Here is an 18,817-nt window from a genome sequence, read left to right as displayed (position 1 = left end):
TGGGTTGCTGACAGTATGTCTGAAAATGGTGAGGCAAGATTTAATGACTTTATAGAGCAGAGCTGCCCCACTGGTCATCACGAGAGAAAAATAAACTTGTATCTTATTTAGGCCATTATAAGTTTTAGTCTTATACTATATTTTACCCTCATCTGTAGATCATCAACAAAAATATTTTGAATGAAGGATGAATAGATGGAACCCACTTTAAAAATCTGAAAATTGGGAAAAATTGCTTTCCTTGGTTAATTTGTTTTACCTCTGCTAAATAATAATAATGGCAACTGTAATCTTCCTGCTCGGTTCATCATTTTAGTTCAAACAACTTTACTCTTTCATCACATAGAATGAATGTTACTGACTCCTCTCTTCAGCAGTCTCCACTCCCAGCATGGAGTGGGGCTCGATCTCACAACCCTGAGATCATGACCTGAGGTGAAATCAAGTCAGACACTTAACCTACTGAGCCACCAGGTGCCCTGCTTAGTATTCTATAATTAAGTTTGATATTGTTTGTTGATGCCATTTATCAGATAATGGATATACTGGGTTAAATAAAACATAAAATTAATCTCATCTGTTTCTTTTACATTTTTTAGTGTGGCTAATAAAAAATTTAAAATTATTTGATGGCATACATTATATTATGTTGGATAGTACTACTCTAAAGTAATTTTTCTGGTGAAAGTAAAAAGTTATTTCTTCACTGGAGCAGACAAATCAAAAGAGTTCATACTGGTTACCTTATATTTCTGTAGATAATTTAGTCATGTTCTTCTTGCCGTTATATTATAAAATACATAGCCAAACTTGAATACAGAATTGTTTGTGGATTCATATCACCAGAGATTTCTCAGCACTCATTCATCCCCTGATAAATGATCATGCACAAACCTTAGTGACTAAGTAGTTTTATATAGTAGTAATGTGAAAACAAGTATTACATTAAATTTACTACCATGTTTTTAAAGGTGTAAGTGAACTCATGAGTAGTTTTCTTTCTTTTCTTTATGGCAAAAAAGCTAAATGACAGTTTCCCCCCTTATATGCAGCCCCTTGTTCTTGTGCAAAAAACATCAGGAGAAATTTATTAGTGAATGTGAAACAAAATGGATTTACATACACAAAGGATATGAAGACAGACTCTTCAAAGATCTCTTTTTTCAGCCTGAAACTAACATAATGGGAAAGCTTACACATTGGAAACATGTAAGTATAATTAGTTTATTACTTATCTTTAAAATATTTTTATTTAAGATACTATAGTTATAATTTATGTAGCATTAGTAAAATTTCTTCATTCTCTTTTAAATATTTTCCATTATATTGTTAATATTCTGCTTGAGATTTTCTTGATGAAAGAAAAGTCATATAATAACAGAGCACAAATATAATTTTTGTGGTGCATTATTCCCCAACTATTTTATAATTCATGTTTTATATATTTTTTTCTTGTATTGATTATTACAAGTAGTTATTAATATTAATGTAAAAATCTCTTCATAGTAGTTGAAAACTTAAAAAAGTAGTCTATTAAAGACTGATGATACTATATATATTCATTCAGTGTTTTATGCTAAGTTATGTATTGCTTTGAGGACACATTGAAAATAGAAAGAAACTTTTATTTATTGAGTGCCTACTATGTATCAGGCACTGTGCTAGATATTTTGCATGTGTTCTCTAATTTATTCTCCACAATACTGTAAGACAGGTATTTTTCTTCATTTTTATAAGTAGGGAAACTAAGGCTCTGACAGGTTAACTAACTTAACAAAAGCCACGCAATTGAGTGGCATTGCTAAGACTTAACTTCAGGTCTTCTGACTCCAGGGTTTGTGCTTTTTTTATCTTTAGAGTTGTTTTTTTTTTTTAATTTGGGATATTTTATAATGGTAGAAATTAAGACTTGACGTTGTAGTATAACAACTAGAGCAAACCTTTAATAGTGTAAAACATTGTTTGTGATAGACTCCTTCACATGTGGGCCTGTTCCTAAGTAGCTTGCACTACAAATGTTTCCCTTATATTAACATGATTAGAAAGGACTACAAAAGGTTCAGACTGTCATTAGTCTGATTTCAGTGTTATTGAGGACGTTTGTTCTAGAAATAGCACAGGAATATCTTCAAGCTCTTAAAACCCACAAAAATTATCCATTGAATAAAAACATGGGTTTATAGGCAGATGTATCTCATTGAAAATTTTTTCCTCATTAGCACACAGTGCCAACTGTATTAATTTGCTCTAGATAATATGCTCTCTAAAAGTATGAAGTCCATTTGAAGTATTTTTCGGCCCTCTATATAGAGTATAAACTCACTGATTTCAGGTATGTCACCTGCTTTTTTATATGCTTTATGCAGAGGAGACTTTCACTGAATGTTGCATATGGTACATATCCAATTGACAACAAATTTGGGCATATATTTATATATTTGTAAAATATTTATGCACTCATATACAGATATATGTACAAATACATAGCCATATATCCATATGCAAAATCTTATATACATATATGGATATATGTTGTATTATGGCAAGTGACTACTACATGTGCATAAATAGGAATCAAATATTCATATTATAGAGTTATTTTATTTAGTATCTGTGAAGTTACGTAGAATATATCATTGTCAGGAAGTATTTCGAATGCTAAGAAATATTGGAAAATATATTCTGCCAGGAAGGCCAGCAATCCCTGTACCTATGGATGAAAGATTACTCCAAACTTTGCTTCAAAAGAGAGGAGAAGACATGGGGGTCAGCACTCAGAGGCGAAGACACTTTGCTCTTCTTTGCTCCCGCTTTTATTGGTCCTTCAAGATAATCACAAATCCTTATCACTGTTCCTCAAGCACATGATGTTGACAAAGGGTCTTACTGAAACTGGGAGGATCTGTTTACAGGGAAGTTATGATATGCTAATTTGGGTGTACTCTACAGGTGCTGCTAAACATAGCCTGAGGGACAACACCTACATCTCTTAGATCACAGGTCGATTGTTTGGGCTAGGAAAATTTCAGAACAGCACCCCCCCCCCAAAAGCTTCTGTCCTTCTCCAAAACCTTCCCTTGCCCCCAGTGGCCTTTGTGTTACATTTTAGCAAGCCAGGTATTAATGGCTGATTTCATGCTCTTACATTAACCCCAACAATATTCACTATAACAAGTTTTCTAAAGCTCTTTAATATCATTGATAATTCTGCTAACCACATCACTATTAATGTTAAGAACTATTCTTTCATATTCTATGAATATGTACATTGTCCTGTGTTTTTTCACTCTGTATAGCTACTATTTATAAAACATTATAGAAGTTGCTCAGCTCAATTTCTTAGAGTAATTGAAATGATTCTTAATTGTAAGATTCATCTTTGAGTCTTTACTTTTTCTTTATAAAATTGTTCCATCTTCTGGTGGCTTCATTTGTAGTCTCCTCTTTAGCTCACTTGTTTGGTGTACTATTCTTTTATTATTTTTGTTACTTACATATCTAGTCATTAGTGACTTAGTGCTTGGTTAATTAGAAACTATAGTGAGAACAAGTGATGCCATAGAGTGCCTAAGAGAACCTAGGATTCAAGAAACATTTTAAGAAGTTAAGAAGTAGGGAAAAGGGAGGAAGTAAAAAAAATACCTGTATTTAATACTGGGAGTTCATTTTAAAAAAATGCTGTGAGCTGGGGTATTGGGATAGGCTGGTGATGGGTATTAAGGAGGGCACATACTGCATGGTGCACTGGGTGTTATACGCAAATAAAGAATCATGGAACATTACATCAAAAACTAAGGATATACTGTATGGTGACTAACATAACATAAAAAAAATTATTGTTAAAAAAAACAGAGCTTGGAGTAGGGTGAGTTGAGTGAAATAGGGTCTTGCAAGTGCAGATGGATCTTGTCTTAATATAAAATTTTGATGTTTGTCACATTAAAAAAATAATTTGAATTCTAAAAAAAATGCTGTGAGCAAATAATGGAAAGGATTAGTGAAGAGTAGAATTTAAATTTTAGTAATTAGATAAGTAATCAGTGTCTGTTTTTCTCCTGTTTGGGGATGAAATGTGCTTGGTCCAAAAGGCATAAAACACCCCATATTCATGGTAACCTAAAATGGAAAGAGCTAAAGGAGTGAGTTCAAGGTACATTTATTTAAGAAATGCTATGTTGCAAAGCCAGAAGTCTATATAGGCACCCAGATTTTATGGTGCATGCTTAAGCTATTAAAGGAGATACAGAACCAAAAGTCGGGGTTCATGAGTAAGGAATCTGATTTAAAAAAAAATGGGTCAGAGGAAATTGAGGATCTGCAACAATTGCTAGGGACATTATTTATCCAAGGCTTACATGGTCAAATGGTGATTGTTCCTTTTGCAGAGGAGGAACATAGATATAGAATTATGGTGGTCAATTAGATCAAGTCTTAGGGAAGCTTATATCTTATTATAATGGGTTTTAGGGAAATTTAGATACCATTATGATGGATTTTGCTGGGACATCCAAGAATATTTAAAATTTTCTTTGGCATAGTCAACACTTTTCCTCAAAGGTTACTGTGGAAAATGTATGTATAGGGAGTAATAGCAAACAAAGCAGTTTCTAACTGGGATGTTGGCCTGAAAGTGCATGGCAAAATTTTAGTAACCTGAGCTAGAGTATGAGATATTCTTCGTTATTTATGCTTTGTTAGCTTTGTATTATTCTTTCACTTATTTCCTATATTTCAACATGAATTTTAGAAGGGATATAGTATGAGAGAAAGTCATACCCATTGGAGCCAAAAGGAAAGAGATTCAGNTTATGCTTTGTTAGCTTTGTATTATTCTTTCACTTATTTCCTATATTTCAAACATGAATTTTAGAAGGGATATAGTATGAGAGAAAGTCATACCCATTGGAGCCAAAAGGAAAGAGATTCAGAGGAGGGGAAAGCAATCTGCCATATATTTATCTCAGAGGCAGCCTCCTTGCTCCAGCCCCCACACCCTCACATCTGAAGCTTCCTTAAGCTGGTTTAGTCATATGTTGTTAGGAAGGGGAGAAAGCATTTAAGAGATAAAAAAGAGTGATGGTCAGGAAACTTAAGAGTTTCAATCTCATGGAAAGAATAAATCTATCTTGTAGATCTCAATCTTCTTGGACAGCCTACCTCCGAGAATCATGATCTAATTTTTTCTTAGAACTTGAGCAGCACCTTCCCTTCTTGAAGCATGAAGGTTGGAATTACATACCCTTTGTTTTGACATGTTTTCTGGAGTGGGTGCATATGTTTTCCCTAGTTAGCAACAAAATGAGGAGAGGGATCAATAAGGCAATCCAGTTCAACTTCTCTGGAAGTGATTTCTTAGTTGAAACCACTTTTAATACATTGAATGTTCACATCTTGTACCCCTTTATGCCATTGTATGATTCCTAGACGTACTCTAATATGGCAGTCATCTATACTAAAGTAAGATTTGCTTTAGATTTGCTGATTTGGTTGAAATTTAGAATATTTTTATTGATTGTTTTCCTTGCTTCCAGAAATTTAGTTTTCTCATAACTAATGCTGATGGTATGTACATGCCATATTGAACACCATTTTTGTAAAATAAAATAGAACATGTTTTCAAATACAGTCCTCCTATGAACCTTTTCCGTTATTATTAAATATGTTTTCCCAAAGATATATAAAGACTATCAGATTGGCTACTTTCACTTAGTAATATGCATTTAAGTTTCCTTCATGTCTTATGGCTTAATAGCTCATTTCCTTTTAGCACTAGATACTATTTTGTTGTCTGGATGTACTACAGTTTATCCATTCATCTATTGAAGGACCTCTTAGTTACTTCTAAGTTTTGGCAATTATGAATGAAGTTACTATAATCATCCATGTGCAGGTTTTTGTGTGGACATAAATTTTCAGGTTGTTTAGGTAAATACAGTGGAGCATGATTGCTGAATCGTATGGTAAGAATATCTTTAGTTTTGTAAAAAAAAAAAAAAAAAAAAAAAAACCAAAAANTCTTCCAAAGTGGCTGTACCATTTTGCATTCCTACCAGCAATGAATGAGAGTTCCTGTTGCTCCATATCTTTGCTAGGATTTGGTGGTGTCAGTGTTCTATATTTTGGCTATTCTAATAGATGTTTAATACTGTCTATTGCTTTAATTTGCAATTCCTTAATGACATGTACATATTTTCATGTTTACCTGCCATCTGTATATCTTTGGTGAGATGTAATTCTCTTTTTACTATCAAAAAGGTGAGATGATTTATCACATGGCTATGTGAGTAAGAGGAAAGAAAAGGGCTCACCTTAATCAGGGCTGCTGTGCAGTATACAAGTGCATTTACATCCTAGTCTATGTAGATGGTATTCCCTGGGGTTGTGCACAGCGCACCTTGCATGGAAGGATGAGTTTGCCCTAATTTTATAAGTCCAAGTAACTAATCATATGAGGATTGTTTTTGTGTGTGTGCATCTACTTAAATTCAGGTAAATATGGGGGTAGGGTATGAGAATAATCAGAATAATAATCAGAATAAGCATATTCCAAGCCAAGAAATTTTAAATTTGCTTTTGCCCTCTTTGTCTAGTTTAACAGTAAGTGATACTAAGAAAATATAGAGAGGGTTGATCTTATATTCGATTCAGGAGATATGGACTCAGTCACCTCATTCTAATTATGTGAGGTGTTAAAAAGAAACTTACAGATAGATATTTTATTTTTAAATTTCATTGTTTTGTGAAAGAAGAGTGATTTTTTATACTGGAAGCTGACCTTTATTTTCAGTGTTTCTGTAATGTTGTTCCAGCTTATATAATTCTATAAGAAAGAAGCTTTGTGATGCCATTCTTTAAAAATTGCCCTTTGTTATTATCTGTCATTTTGGGGCCCCATCAGCAATTCAGTTCAATTCAAATGGGTATTTTTTGAGTATTTACAATGTCCCTAGCACTGAAACAAACTCTGAAGCCTTAAAAAAATTGTAATCAAGCAAGTTCTATCTGGAACTTTGAGGGAGAGAGAGAAGAGCTAGGAAAAACTCACAGGGTAGGGACTGATTACCTAAAGTGTGGAACTGAGAAGAGTATACAACTTCAAATCTATTTTAGTTGCCTACATTTAATGGGTCTGACCAAAGGAGATGGCGTTGTCCTGAGTATTAGAACTTCCGGGAAATAGTGGCTTTTAGTGTAGGTGGAAATAATGAGATATTGGAAGAGTGTATAAGGGCAGATGCTAGGGCTGCCCGAGGCTAAGGCTAATTTAATTTAAGCTTAATTCAGCCCTCTTTAGGGGTTCAAAGAAGCAATAATGATGGTTCAAAAGTGAAAGTAAAGCTTAATGACCTCATCAATACTTAGGGGGCTAAATTTAGCCATTTAATAAAGTTTTGCAGGTATTTATTGTGTGCTTTTGAGTTATCAGGTTCTCTACTCTTCACTAATAGTAAAAATAAATAATGTCCCCTTTAATCAAAGATTTTACTTAGACTAAAGAGAGAAGACTTGGAACTAGATCGATAAGATTAGGACAGAAGCATACAAGGATAATATTACCATTGGTGGCTGCTCAGATGCAAGGAGTGTCATTAGCTGAGAGCTCCAGCTTTTAGTTTTTTTTTTTTTTCAGGGTCCAGTTCTGCTTTCAAGTCGCGGTCATACTATTTTCTCTAGGCAAACTCCAGCTAATTACTGAGTAGAGTAGCATTGCAAGGACCTGGCCATTTCTACTCAGGGTGGGATTTTCAGACAGATAGACTTTGCATCAAAATTCCAGGGTGGTTGGCAGAGAATTTAGCTTTCCCTGATTAATCCACTTCCTCCATTTTTCCTTTAACAGGTATTACTTTCCAATAAAACTTTTGCACACTTAACTCTGTCTTGGTATCTCATTTCTGAAAAAAACCAACCTGTGACCATTTATTGTGATTAGTGCCATAAGATGCAGATAAGAAAGATTTGAAACAAAGCAATTGCAGAATTAATTTTGAAAAGCAGCAAGTGGACACTAGTTTAATACATAATCTAAGGTGAAAACTTTGGGAGTTGCCAGGTCAGTAGGAAAAAGAGAATTGAGCCAAGGATTCACCTAATAACATAACCCATCTGGAAAAGGTAAAGAGGTCAGAACTATGAAGTGCTGATAATACTGCTCAACAGATACTTTGGTGCATTGAAGTGAATAAAGGAGAATTAAGTGACTTAAACCTGACACAGAAATTAGGAAAAAGTTATAAGGCGATCCTTGTAAGTTATGCTAGATGATAACTTCATTGGCATCTTTTCCCCCCATTGGTATGTTTTAACGTCTGCTTACAAATGTCAGTTCTGTTGATCCCATTCCCATACATAAGAGCTTTAATATCAATAACATACAATAATATTGTCCCCTAGGAATCACAAGACAAATATAAATACAAATGTAATAAAATTCCTTTATTATTAATATTCCTCAATGAAGTGTCCATCTTTTCTGTTATTGAAAATTATATTTTTTATAATCATAGCTCCATCTCCAGCTGTTCACATAGAACCTTCACATATCTGCTTGCTACCCTGACCTTTTAGAGCCAGTTAGGAAACAATTGACATTATATCCACAGACTTCCTTTTGTTAAAAAATATAATTTGGGTGTAATCTTTTGCTCTGTGTAAAAAGACATTGTGTACACACTTCCACAGACCACAATGAATATTTCTGCCTGAAGTATTTCCTGGAGGGGCAAGACATCTACCTGGTACCCTTGAACTTGGCTCTCTTCATTATTCAAAGTTTCTTAGTCTTTTCGGGCAACTGACTCAAGAGGGGAAGCCTAATTTTATACCAAGCAGAAAACTGACTTACACTTATGCCCTTCAAGTATTTTCATTTGCTATCACCAGGCTCTAAGGATTGCCATCATTATTGGATCACCTGAAAATTCAAAACTTGAGATTTTATGGATTATCCAGGTCTTGTTTTAATTTTGGGCTGGTCATTTATATCTCATGGTATAGCCTTGAGTTTGAATGTGGACAGTATCCCCTCCTTGAGTGGACATGGCCATTGATTTTTGACTCCTGACCTCCAGAGACATCAAATGTATAATTTAGTTTGTAAGTTGTTTTTTTCCTGATCTACAAATATTATTAGAACAAAAGCAGTATTGAGTGTTGGGCTTACCTCTCTGGGATCTTGCCTTCTCTTAAATTTTGACCTGATAAAGCCTAATTTTCTTGAGAAATCTTTCCTGTTTTGCAAAGACTTAAAAAAAATCTTTCATCTGGCTTTTTTAAAATTCAGAATTGGCCCAAATTTATAGTCTACCAATCTTGGGTGTGGTTGTTTTGACTTTCCATATTTTCTTTCCTTATAAGATTTTATTTATTTATTTGACAGAGAGCACAAGTAGGCAGAGTGGTAGACAGAGGGAGAGGGAGAAGCAGGCTTCCCACTGAGCAGAGATTCCCTAAATGGGTCTTGATCACAGGACCCTGGAATCATGACCTGAGCCAAAGGCAGACGCTCAATCAAATGAGCCACCCAGGCGCCCCTACTCTCCATATTTTCTATTATTAAATAACTAGTACATTTTCCTTTGACCTGATAACCATCTTCTTTTTTTAAGAGTGTATTTTAAATATCAAATCTGTTTTACTTTATATTGATTTTAAAATTTAAGTGTTAACGTTATTACAGTTTCTTTTTTTTCCCTTTTTTTATTATTTAAATTCAATTAGCCAACATATAGTACATCATTAGTTTCAAATGTAGAGTTCAGTTATTCATCAGTTGCATATGACACCATATGACACCCATGTAATGCTCATCACATCACATGCCCTCCTTAATGCCCATCACCCAGTTACCCCATCCCCCCATCCATCTCCCCTCCAGCAATCCTGAGATTTGGCAGTAATTAATCTGTATTTTAGGGAGTATTAGTTGTCTAATAATAGTACTTTTTTTTACAAGTTCTAATAGCATTTTATTTCAGTTTTTTAAAAAATATATATTTTTGTAGGTTCTTGTTTATTCTGAGTAATCTAACTTGAAACAATTTGTTATGACTCCATAGATAGTGCTAAAATTCATATTTAGGATTCAAAAAGAGAAAAAAATATTAAAATCTTATTAATAACTTCAAATGAAAGTTCCAGAAGTGTTATAGTTAATGATAAATGTGTTGTTTTGTGCATTTTTAGTTATTTTATGCTTCAGTTTTTTCAAATGCTAGGGGCGCCTGGGTGGCTCAGCCGTTAACTGCCTGCCTTTGGCTCAGGTCATGATCCCAGAGTCCTGGAATTGAGCTCTGCTAGGCGGAAAGCCTGCTTCTCCCTCTCACACTCCCCTTGCTTGTGTTCTTTCTCTTGCTGTCTCTCTCTGTCAAATAAATAAAATCTTAAAAAAAAATTATCAAATGCTAAAAAAATAATTTGCAAATTTATTTGGCTTTTTGCTTACATTGTTAACTTATCATAAATGCTAAAATTGTTATAATTTTTTAAAAACTTGAATCCTAGAATCACCTGAAAATTTTTAATGATTTTTCTCAAGTCTCTTTTCATTATATTAATTATTTTGGGTACTTCACATCTTTGACATTTCATTATAACTCTGACAAGCACTACCGAAACTGAATTGTCAACTCTACAATATTTTTTATAACATCTCTACTGAGATATAATTTGCATAACCCAAAGTTCATCCTTTTAAATTATTTGACTCAGTGATTTTTAGTATATTCACAGACTTTTGCAATCATTACCATTATCTAATTCCAGAACATTTTCATTACCACAAAATGAAATCCCATACCATTAGGAGTTGTCCCTGTGGGCCCTGGCAACCATTAATCTATTTTCTGAATCTGTGAGTTTGCTTATTCTGGGCATTTAATATAAATGGAATAATAAAATATGTGGCCTTTTGTGTCTGGCTTCTTTCACTTAGCATAATGTTTCCAAAATTCATCCGTCTGGTAACATGTATCAGTATTTCATTCATTTTTATGGCTAAATAATATTTTATTGTAAGACTGTGCCACATTTTGTAATCCATTCATTAATTGGGCTGCTTCCAATTTATGGCTACTATTAATAATGCAGCTGTGAACATCCATATACAAATATTTGTGTGTACGTATTTTTCAGTTTTCTTGGCTAGATACCTAGTAGTGGAGTTACAGAGGGATGATATGGTAATTCTACATTTAACGTTTTGAGGAAGCAACAAACTGTTTTCCACGGCAGTTATACCATTTACATTCATATCATCGATGTATGAGAGTTCTAATTTCTCCAAATCCTCACCAACACTTGTTATTATCTGTCTTTTTTATTATAACCAGCCTGGTGGGTATGAAGTGGTACAGCACTGTGTTTTAAACTTGTGTTTCCCAATAACTAATGATGATGAATATCTTTTCATGTATTTATTGGCCATTTGTATATCTTCTTTGGAGAACTTTCTATGCAAATACTTTCATCATTTGATAATAGCTTCTTTTTATTGTTGAGTTGTAAGAATTCCTTATATATTATTTATCCCTTATATATTCTTGCTACAAGTCTCTTATCACATATATGATTTGAAAATATATTTCTTTTTTTAAATTATATTCAATTAGCCAACATATAGTACATCATTAGTTTTTGATATAGTATTCAATGATTAATTAGTTTTGTGTAACACCCAGTGCTCATCACCACACATGCCCTCCTTAATACTCAATCACCTGGTTACCGCATCCTCCGGCTCCCCTCCCTTCTGTAATCCTCAGTTTGTTTCCTGAAGACCAGAGTCTATCATAGTTTGTCTTCCTCTCTGATTTCTCCCCATTCCCATTATGTAGGCTGTCTTTGACTTTTTAAATCTGAAACACAAAAGCTTTTAATTGTGATAAAACCTAATTCTTCTCTTTTTTTCCTTGATCACATATTTTCCATGTCAAATATAAGAAACAATTATCTGAACCAAGGTCCTACAGATTTATTTCTATGTTTTTTTTCTTTTTTTTTTCTTTTTAAGATTATTTGTTTATTTATTTGTCAGAGAGAGAGAGAAAGAGAGAGGAGAGATCAAGAGAGTGCACCAGCAGGGAGAGCTGCAGGCAGAGGGAGAAGCAGGCTCCCCACTGAGCAAGGAGCCTGATTTGGGACTTTATCCCAGGACCCTGGGATCATGACCTGAGCAGAAGGCAGACACTTAACCGACTGAGCCATCCAGGCATCCCTATTTATATGTTTTTTTCTAAGAGTTTTACAATCTTTTTTTTTTAAAGATTTTATTTATTTATTTGACAGAGAGACAGCCAGCGAGAGAGGGAACACAGCAGGGGAGTGGGAGAGGAAGAAGCAGGCTCCCAGTGGAGGAGCCTGAAGTAGGACTCGGGATCACGCCCTGAGCCGAAGGCAGATGCTTAACGACTGAGCCACCCAGGCCCCCCCTAAGAGTTTTACAATCTTAGCTCTTATATTTAGACCTACAGTCCATTTTTAGTTAATCTTTATACAGTATGAATTAGGAATCCAACATTATTATTTTATTTGTGAATTTCCAGTTGTACAGCACCATTTTTTGAAAGAAAAAAAAAAAAACCCTCATCCTTCTATTGAATTATCTTGGTACCCTTGTCAGAACTCAGTTGACCATATGCAAGGGTTTATTTCTGGACTTTTAAGTTCTATTCTATTGATCTATATGTCCACCCCACACAATCACTTGGCATTGCAAAGTTTTTGTTATTTAAATAATATACTACTGAAGAAGAAAGTCCAATATCCTAAGAATCTTCACTAGTACAGTTTGATTGTCATGTTAGAAGAGTGAAATCTATTATCCTAAAATTTTTGTTTTAAATCATTATACTCAAATATTAATCAACATGTAAACTGTGTACAAATGATGTATTATTTACCTTCAAACTTTTTGAAAGTTTGCAATTTTAAGATTCATGCATAGATAGAGAATCTGATATGGAGAGCCAGTTTCTGAAGGTTGACAAATGAAAAGAATATTCAAAGCCCTTAAAAACAATTGGTGTTTTTTTCCATCCATAAAACACTGATTTATCCCACTGCTGGTATAGTACAGATTTCATGACCTTTTTAATCATAAAAGTAGCTTAGCTTGCATACTTTAAAGGCAATAGATACATACATAAGTTTATACATATAAATAAGTATCAGTATAGATACCCTATAGGAGTGTTAAAACTTGGTTTTATATTTCAAATTTTATGTTCTTTAATGCTTTTATTTTTCCACCTTAGCATGCGTTAGGGAAATGAAGAACAGTGGGGTTTTTTGTTCTTTAAAAACTTGTTTAGATGAGGTAATAGAATAATAACCAATATGTCTATGTAATTAAGCATCAGATGTGTGGTGGAACATACAAAAAATTTAATGTCAGAAAAGAAAAGATCAAGGATAACATTTAAAAAATATGTGAACAAAGCTGTGGAGGTGAGAATTAGCTTGGCAGATATGTGAATGGAAAGGAAACTATCCTAACTATACTAAGAGATTTATGAGAGGAATTGTGGAAAGTAAAGTTGGGTAGGGCTGTTAATGGACATTTTAATTTTCACTTGAGTGCTTAAAATGATTATTTGGCAAGAAATAGTCTCTCTGTACATTTTAATACCATATGTGCTGTTATACCTGTGAAATTACCTAGAATTAACACATTACATTAGTTATTCAAACTTTTTTTTAAATTTTATTTTATTATATTATGTTAATCACCATACAGTACATCCCCAGATTCCGATGTANTTAGAATTAACACATTACATTAGTTATTCAAACTTTTTTTTAAATTTTATTTTATTATGTTAATCACCATACAGTACATCCCCAGATTCCGATGTAAAGTTTGATGCTTCATTAGTTGCGTATAACACCCAGTGCACCATGCAATACGTGCCCTCCTTACTACCCATCACCAGTCTATCCCATTCCCCCACCCCCTCCCCTCTGAAGTCTTCAGTTTCTTTCTCATATAGTATAGTGGGTGACCAAATGTTAAGATGATTATTTAATTGTTTTATTTATGATATAAAGAAGAGAGTAAAGAGTGAAATCTTATAGCCATCAGACTAAAGTTTTCCTGATAGTGAAATATCATAGACAGATGACAAGAAAATGTAGGAAGGTTTCCAGATGAAAGATGAAAGAGCATAATAGAGCTGTAGATTTCAGTAATGAATGGGCCTTTTATAATAGTATTTCATTTTATCTTTTCAATGTTTTTTGCTCATTATTCTGTTATAAACAGTATACATCAGCTGGTTCAGTCTCCAGTCTCCAGTCTCCTGAACAATTCTTACTTGTTTGCCTCATGTTTTCCTTATGTAAATTAAGCATCATCTACTTTTTCGCACCTGCTAATTCATGTTCCCAGTTTCTTCAAGATGCTTTACAATGAGCTCAACCTTCTGATGATATTTACAGTATTTACAATATCATTCAAATTGGAACTTTTACATTTTATCTTGTTACTCATAGGAAAAGGTATTTTAATTAAAGTAAAATTGGTTAAGTTAAGAAAGAATTTGGGCTTGACCACTGGAGTAATACAGGAGACACAGAATGGTTATGGTTCTAGGAACTAGCAAAGGAGAGTCAGTTTGTTAAGTAGCTCCACATCTAATGAGTACTGTGAACTCTATTCACTGTCACATGGCTAGCAATAATTGATGAACTACTGTGAAAAGCTTAGCAACATTGAAATTGGGTCAGGTTGAAATAGAAAGCTGGTATTAATGAGGTCTGTCCACAAGTATCAAAGCCTGGACACTATGTTAAAGGACTGTCTTAAGAAGAAAACTGGTATCAAAGATTGCATTGCTAGAATAAAGGCTTGGGAAATGGCCCAAGGCAGATGTCAAGTTAAAACTGGGAAACATTGCAAAGGCAAATAGAGTGATGAAGGCTCAAGAAGGAGATAAAAAAATAATTACCAGAATTATGTGTCAGGCTTTGAGCAAAGGTAAATTAATAGGGAACTCTAAGTATTGGTCCAGAGAGGCTAATTGTCTCTTATCTTAGGCCCTAGAATTGGAGAGTGGAGTGTGTATTTTGAGGATTTAATAGCTCCAAAGGAGGGAAAGGGTGATTACAGAAACAGTGTATCTTATCAGCAGTGTTTTCTTCAAAACAAAACCATTGCTGCATATTGTGAGAGATTCTAGTATTAAAGTTCACTATATTTGATCTTGGCTGTTATGAATTAGTCAATTATTGAAAACAAAGCCTCCTCTTCTTCATAGATAAAGCTGATATATAAAAGCATTGTTTTGTGTCCTCCCTCCAATTCACCTCCGTTCTAGCACAGTGCCTTCTTTCTACAATATGCCATCAAACGGTCTGTAAACAAATTAGGCGCTAAAATGCCTTCAGTCATAGACCTTAAGTTTTTGGCACCAGCGCCAAAACCTCCTTCCCAGAATCTCTTTATTTCTTTTTCTGTTTAAGAATGAGATTATTACCAGAATTGTTCCTCTCTATCTGTCTGTCTTCAGCTTGCAGCATCAAATGAAAGAATAAAGTCCCTGATAATGTCCCAGAACCAAAATTTGGTCTTTTTCAATATTAGGGAAATCCATTTCCCTGATTTGACTGGAGTATTGTTACTATTATTTTTCTTGTGTATGTTTCTATTTAAATTTATTTATACACTGCTTCCTTTGAAAGTGACTTTTATGTGAATGTCTTTAGGAAAATAAATCACTTTATGGCATGTTGTATTTTATTTTGTTTTTGCCACCTTTATCTAGCACAGTGATATGCACATAGGAGGCACTTAACAAATATTTACTGATTTAAAATATTATTTGTTGCATTTAAAAGAAGTATAATCTAAACTCTAATTATATTATTTTGAATTATAACTCAGACTAATTATAATATATTTTCTTAAAATATTATTCTACCATGCTACTGTGAAAAAAGTAGCTAACAGAAATCTGCTTATCACTGAGCTCTTTCTATCTGGGCAAGAAGAAATAGGTTATCATTGAAAGAAGATGAAAATAAGATGCAAGTCAAAAATAGTGCAAAAAGATCTTACAAATTCATGAACTATGTAAATAAAACATTTTCTTGCCAGTGCTATTACACTAGAACTTAGAATACCTTTCAAAGATAAAGATGATAAAGGGGTTATTCCATATAACAAATGGTCATTATAATAAAATTCAGTATTCCAGAAATTTTATAGGCTGATTATATAAGCAAACTAAAAATAAATTATATAGGTAAGTTAACAAATCAATTTTTAATGAATTATTAAAGAAAATGAAAATGGAGAGTCTTAACTTTTTGCAGGATGTTTTTGATACAATTAGAGGTGGGGTACTTGGTATAGGGGCAATTGATCTGACTCACCGTGCCAAGTAATTTTTCCCCCAAATCTTAAGGATATTGATAAATCTTGAAAATACTAGTTCAGAGACAACATTAGAGTCTTACGCAAGATCTATATTTTTTTAAATTGGGGCATAGTCTTTGTGTGGGAAATAGTGTGTATTCTCAACTACTAAATATATAGGAAATGCCCATATTCATTTCTTAAAGAAACATCTTAGTGGAGAGTAGAGGTAGGAGGAAATATATAAAAAGCATGTCTTTCCTTTTTAACTTTAACTTTTGAATTCATTGAAATGTAAAAAACCTATCATACTTTTAGGTTTCTTGCTATCACATAGAGCTATGATTATTAGAATTTGTGAGCACCTAAAAGCAAATCTGGAGCTTGCTGTCCTCAAGGCAAAATGTAATGTTTGCTGACTATCATTAACTAATGGTACACTTCAAGAGTTTAACTGTATTTTTTTCCATCTTTAAACTTTATCACTGTATTTTTCTTCAGGGTAAAAAAAAATTATGGGTCAATTTTCACTGAAGTGGGCTGGATTTATGTATTCACCTCTCATCAGTGTCAAAAGGAATTGTGCACATCATTCCCTGGACAACAGGATGAAAACCTGTCTCTGATTGGACACTAGGGATATCAGCTGTACACACAAGATAAGTGTAAAGTTGAAAAGAGAAATACATTTATTAATTCATCCAAACCAGCATATTTTAGCAATTTGAAACTTGCATTAAAATGATCATGAAATTATTTACTTCCTCATACAAGAAAGTTAATATTACCATTTTTAAAACCAGTGAATCTTGCCATCCAAAAAATTTTGCTTTACAAAGACTGATAATTCAGAACTTTTCAAGCTGTCCATCTTTTTCTAATAAAAAAGATAAGAAAATCAATAAAATGACCATTCTTTACCACTTACTTAGAATGAATTTTTATTTGTTCAAGGTAAGAGAGAGTGGCTATTTCAATGTATTTCAATATTGGTCTGTGCCTTGAATGACAAAAATTAGTGTTTTATGAGTCATCTATAAATTGACATTGAATTTTCTTAAAACAAATTTAAGCACCATGACTTGGAAAATATTAACTATTAAATCACACTGCTGTTCTCTGGTCTATTTAGGATAGTTTTAGAGATATTCCATCTAAGCACAGGTGTTTAACGACAATATTCACCTGGAAAACCTGGAGGGACTCAGTAAATTGCAGGCATTTCTTTAAATTTTAGTTGTTGTTTAATGAAATATAAATATTCTGGCAATAGCTACTCTAATAGCTTATGAACCTAAAATAAGCCTGTTTGTACCTTTGAAAGTTTTGGTGGCTACAGTTTTGAGTCCTTTTAGTCAGCCACAGGAATATTGGACCTCATGTAAATAATAAACTCTGGACCATGGCTGAAATATTTCCAATAAGAGCAGTGGGGTCGAGGTTGTTAAAGAAGTTGTGCTGAATACTCTAAAGTCAGGCAGACTGAGATTTGTGCTGGGGCTATAGAACTTTACGTTGGCTAACCAGGGTCAGTGATAGCACTTACCGAGTCAGCTCACACACTCTCACTCTCTCTCCCCTGCAGTTCCTAGCACATATGTAGCATTCAAAAGGAAGGAGAATAATTAAACTGCATTTGAAACAGTCATTTTAGTCCTTACTATTGTAATAAAAGCTTATGTGAAGCAACATTTACTAATACTCTATAAACTCCCAAATGAGTATATTACTCCCAGTTGCAGGAGGCTAAAACCTCAGTTTTAGAAAATATTACCCAAGTAATCATTATTGAGTCAATTTGATATTTTATCAATATGTATGTATAAAGCATATTTAAGTTGGTTATAATATGCTTTACTTAGAAACATAATTATGCATATGGTTACTCTGTTAATTTATTGAGGGCTTTTTGGGTGTGTGTGTGTGTGTGTGAGAGAGAGAGAGAGAGAGAGAGAGAGAGAGAAATATAACCACTTCCTCAGATTCTAAACCCTAATTTAAAACATATACACTCTCTAAAATGCTGGATTTGCTTAAGATATTTAGGGTAAAGGACAGCAACCTAAACATCAGTAAAATGTTGGCAGTCCCTATCTGTTCTTTTTTCTTTTTTGATAAGTGTGGGCATTGTTAAATACACATAGAAATATAGACTCTTGAGCTATATTTGATACTAGTAAGGAAAAGTTTGTGTTTTTTTTTTCTTTTCTTTAGAAAATTCTGTTTTGTTGGCCATCATTAAATTTTACACCACCATATGAACTTGTCTCATTTGGTGATTACTTAAGCAGTATTAACTTATATTGCTAATATATACCCTGTCTCTTTTCATTTCAAAATGATTAGATTTACTGATTTAAAAATATTGTAACCAATTAAGTTAACACATGAGGTTTAATAAAATGCAGGTTCTTATTAGGAATTATTTAGTAGTAAGCCATTAAGCCTGTGTTCTCAACTATC

At 33.4% G+C, this 18,817-nt stretch overlaps 1 protein-coding gene across 1 annotated transcript in view; it reads left to right on the top strand.

Moving 5' to 3' along the window:
• The window catches only part of LRRIQ3 (leucine rich repeats and IQ motif containing 3), a 194,614-nt gene that overhangs the window by 89,452 nt on the left and 86,345 nt on the right, over positions 1-18,817 (top strand). Inside the window, exon 5 of the mRNA XM_034643783.1 lies at positions 1,053-1,209. Coding sequence (XP_034499674.1) covers positions 1,053-1,209 — 157 coding nt within the window. The remainder of the gene's footprint in view (positions 1-1,052; positions 1,210-18,817) is intronic.

Source organism: Ailuropoda melanoleuca, chromosome 2 (genome assembly GCF_002007445.2).
Source record: "Ailuropoda melanoleuca isolate Jingjing chromosome 2, ASM200744v2, whole genome shotgun sequence".
Taxonomy (NCBI): Eukaryota; Metazoa; Chordata; class Mammalia; order Carnivora; family Ursidae; genus Ailuropoda; species Ailuropoda melanoleuca.
The sequence above is the reverse complement of the archived record's forward strand: the minus strand, read 5'-3'. Positions and strand labels throughout refer to the sequence as shown.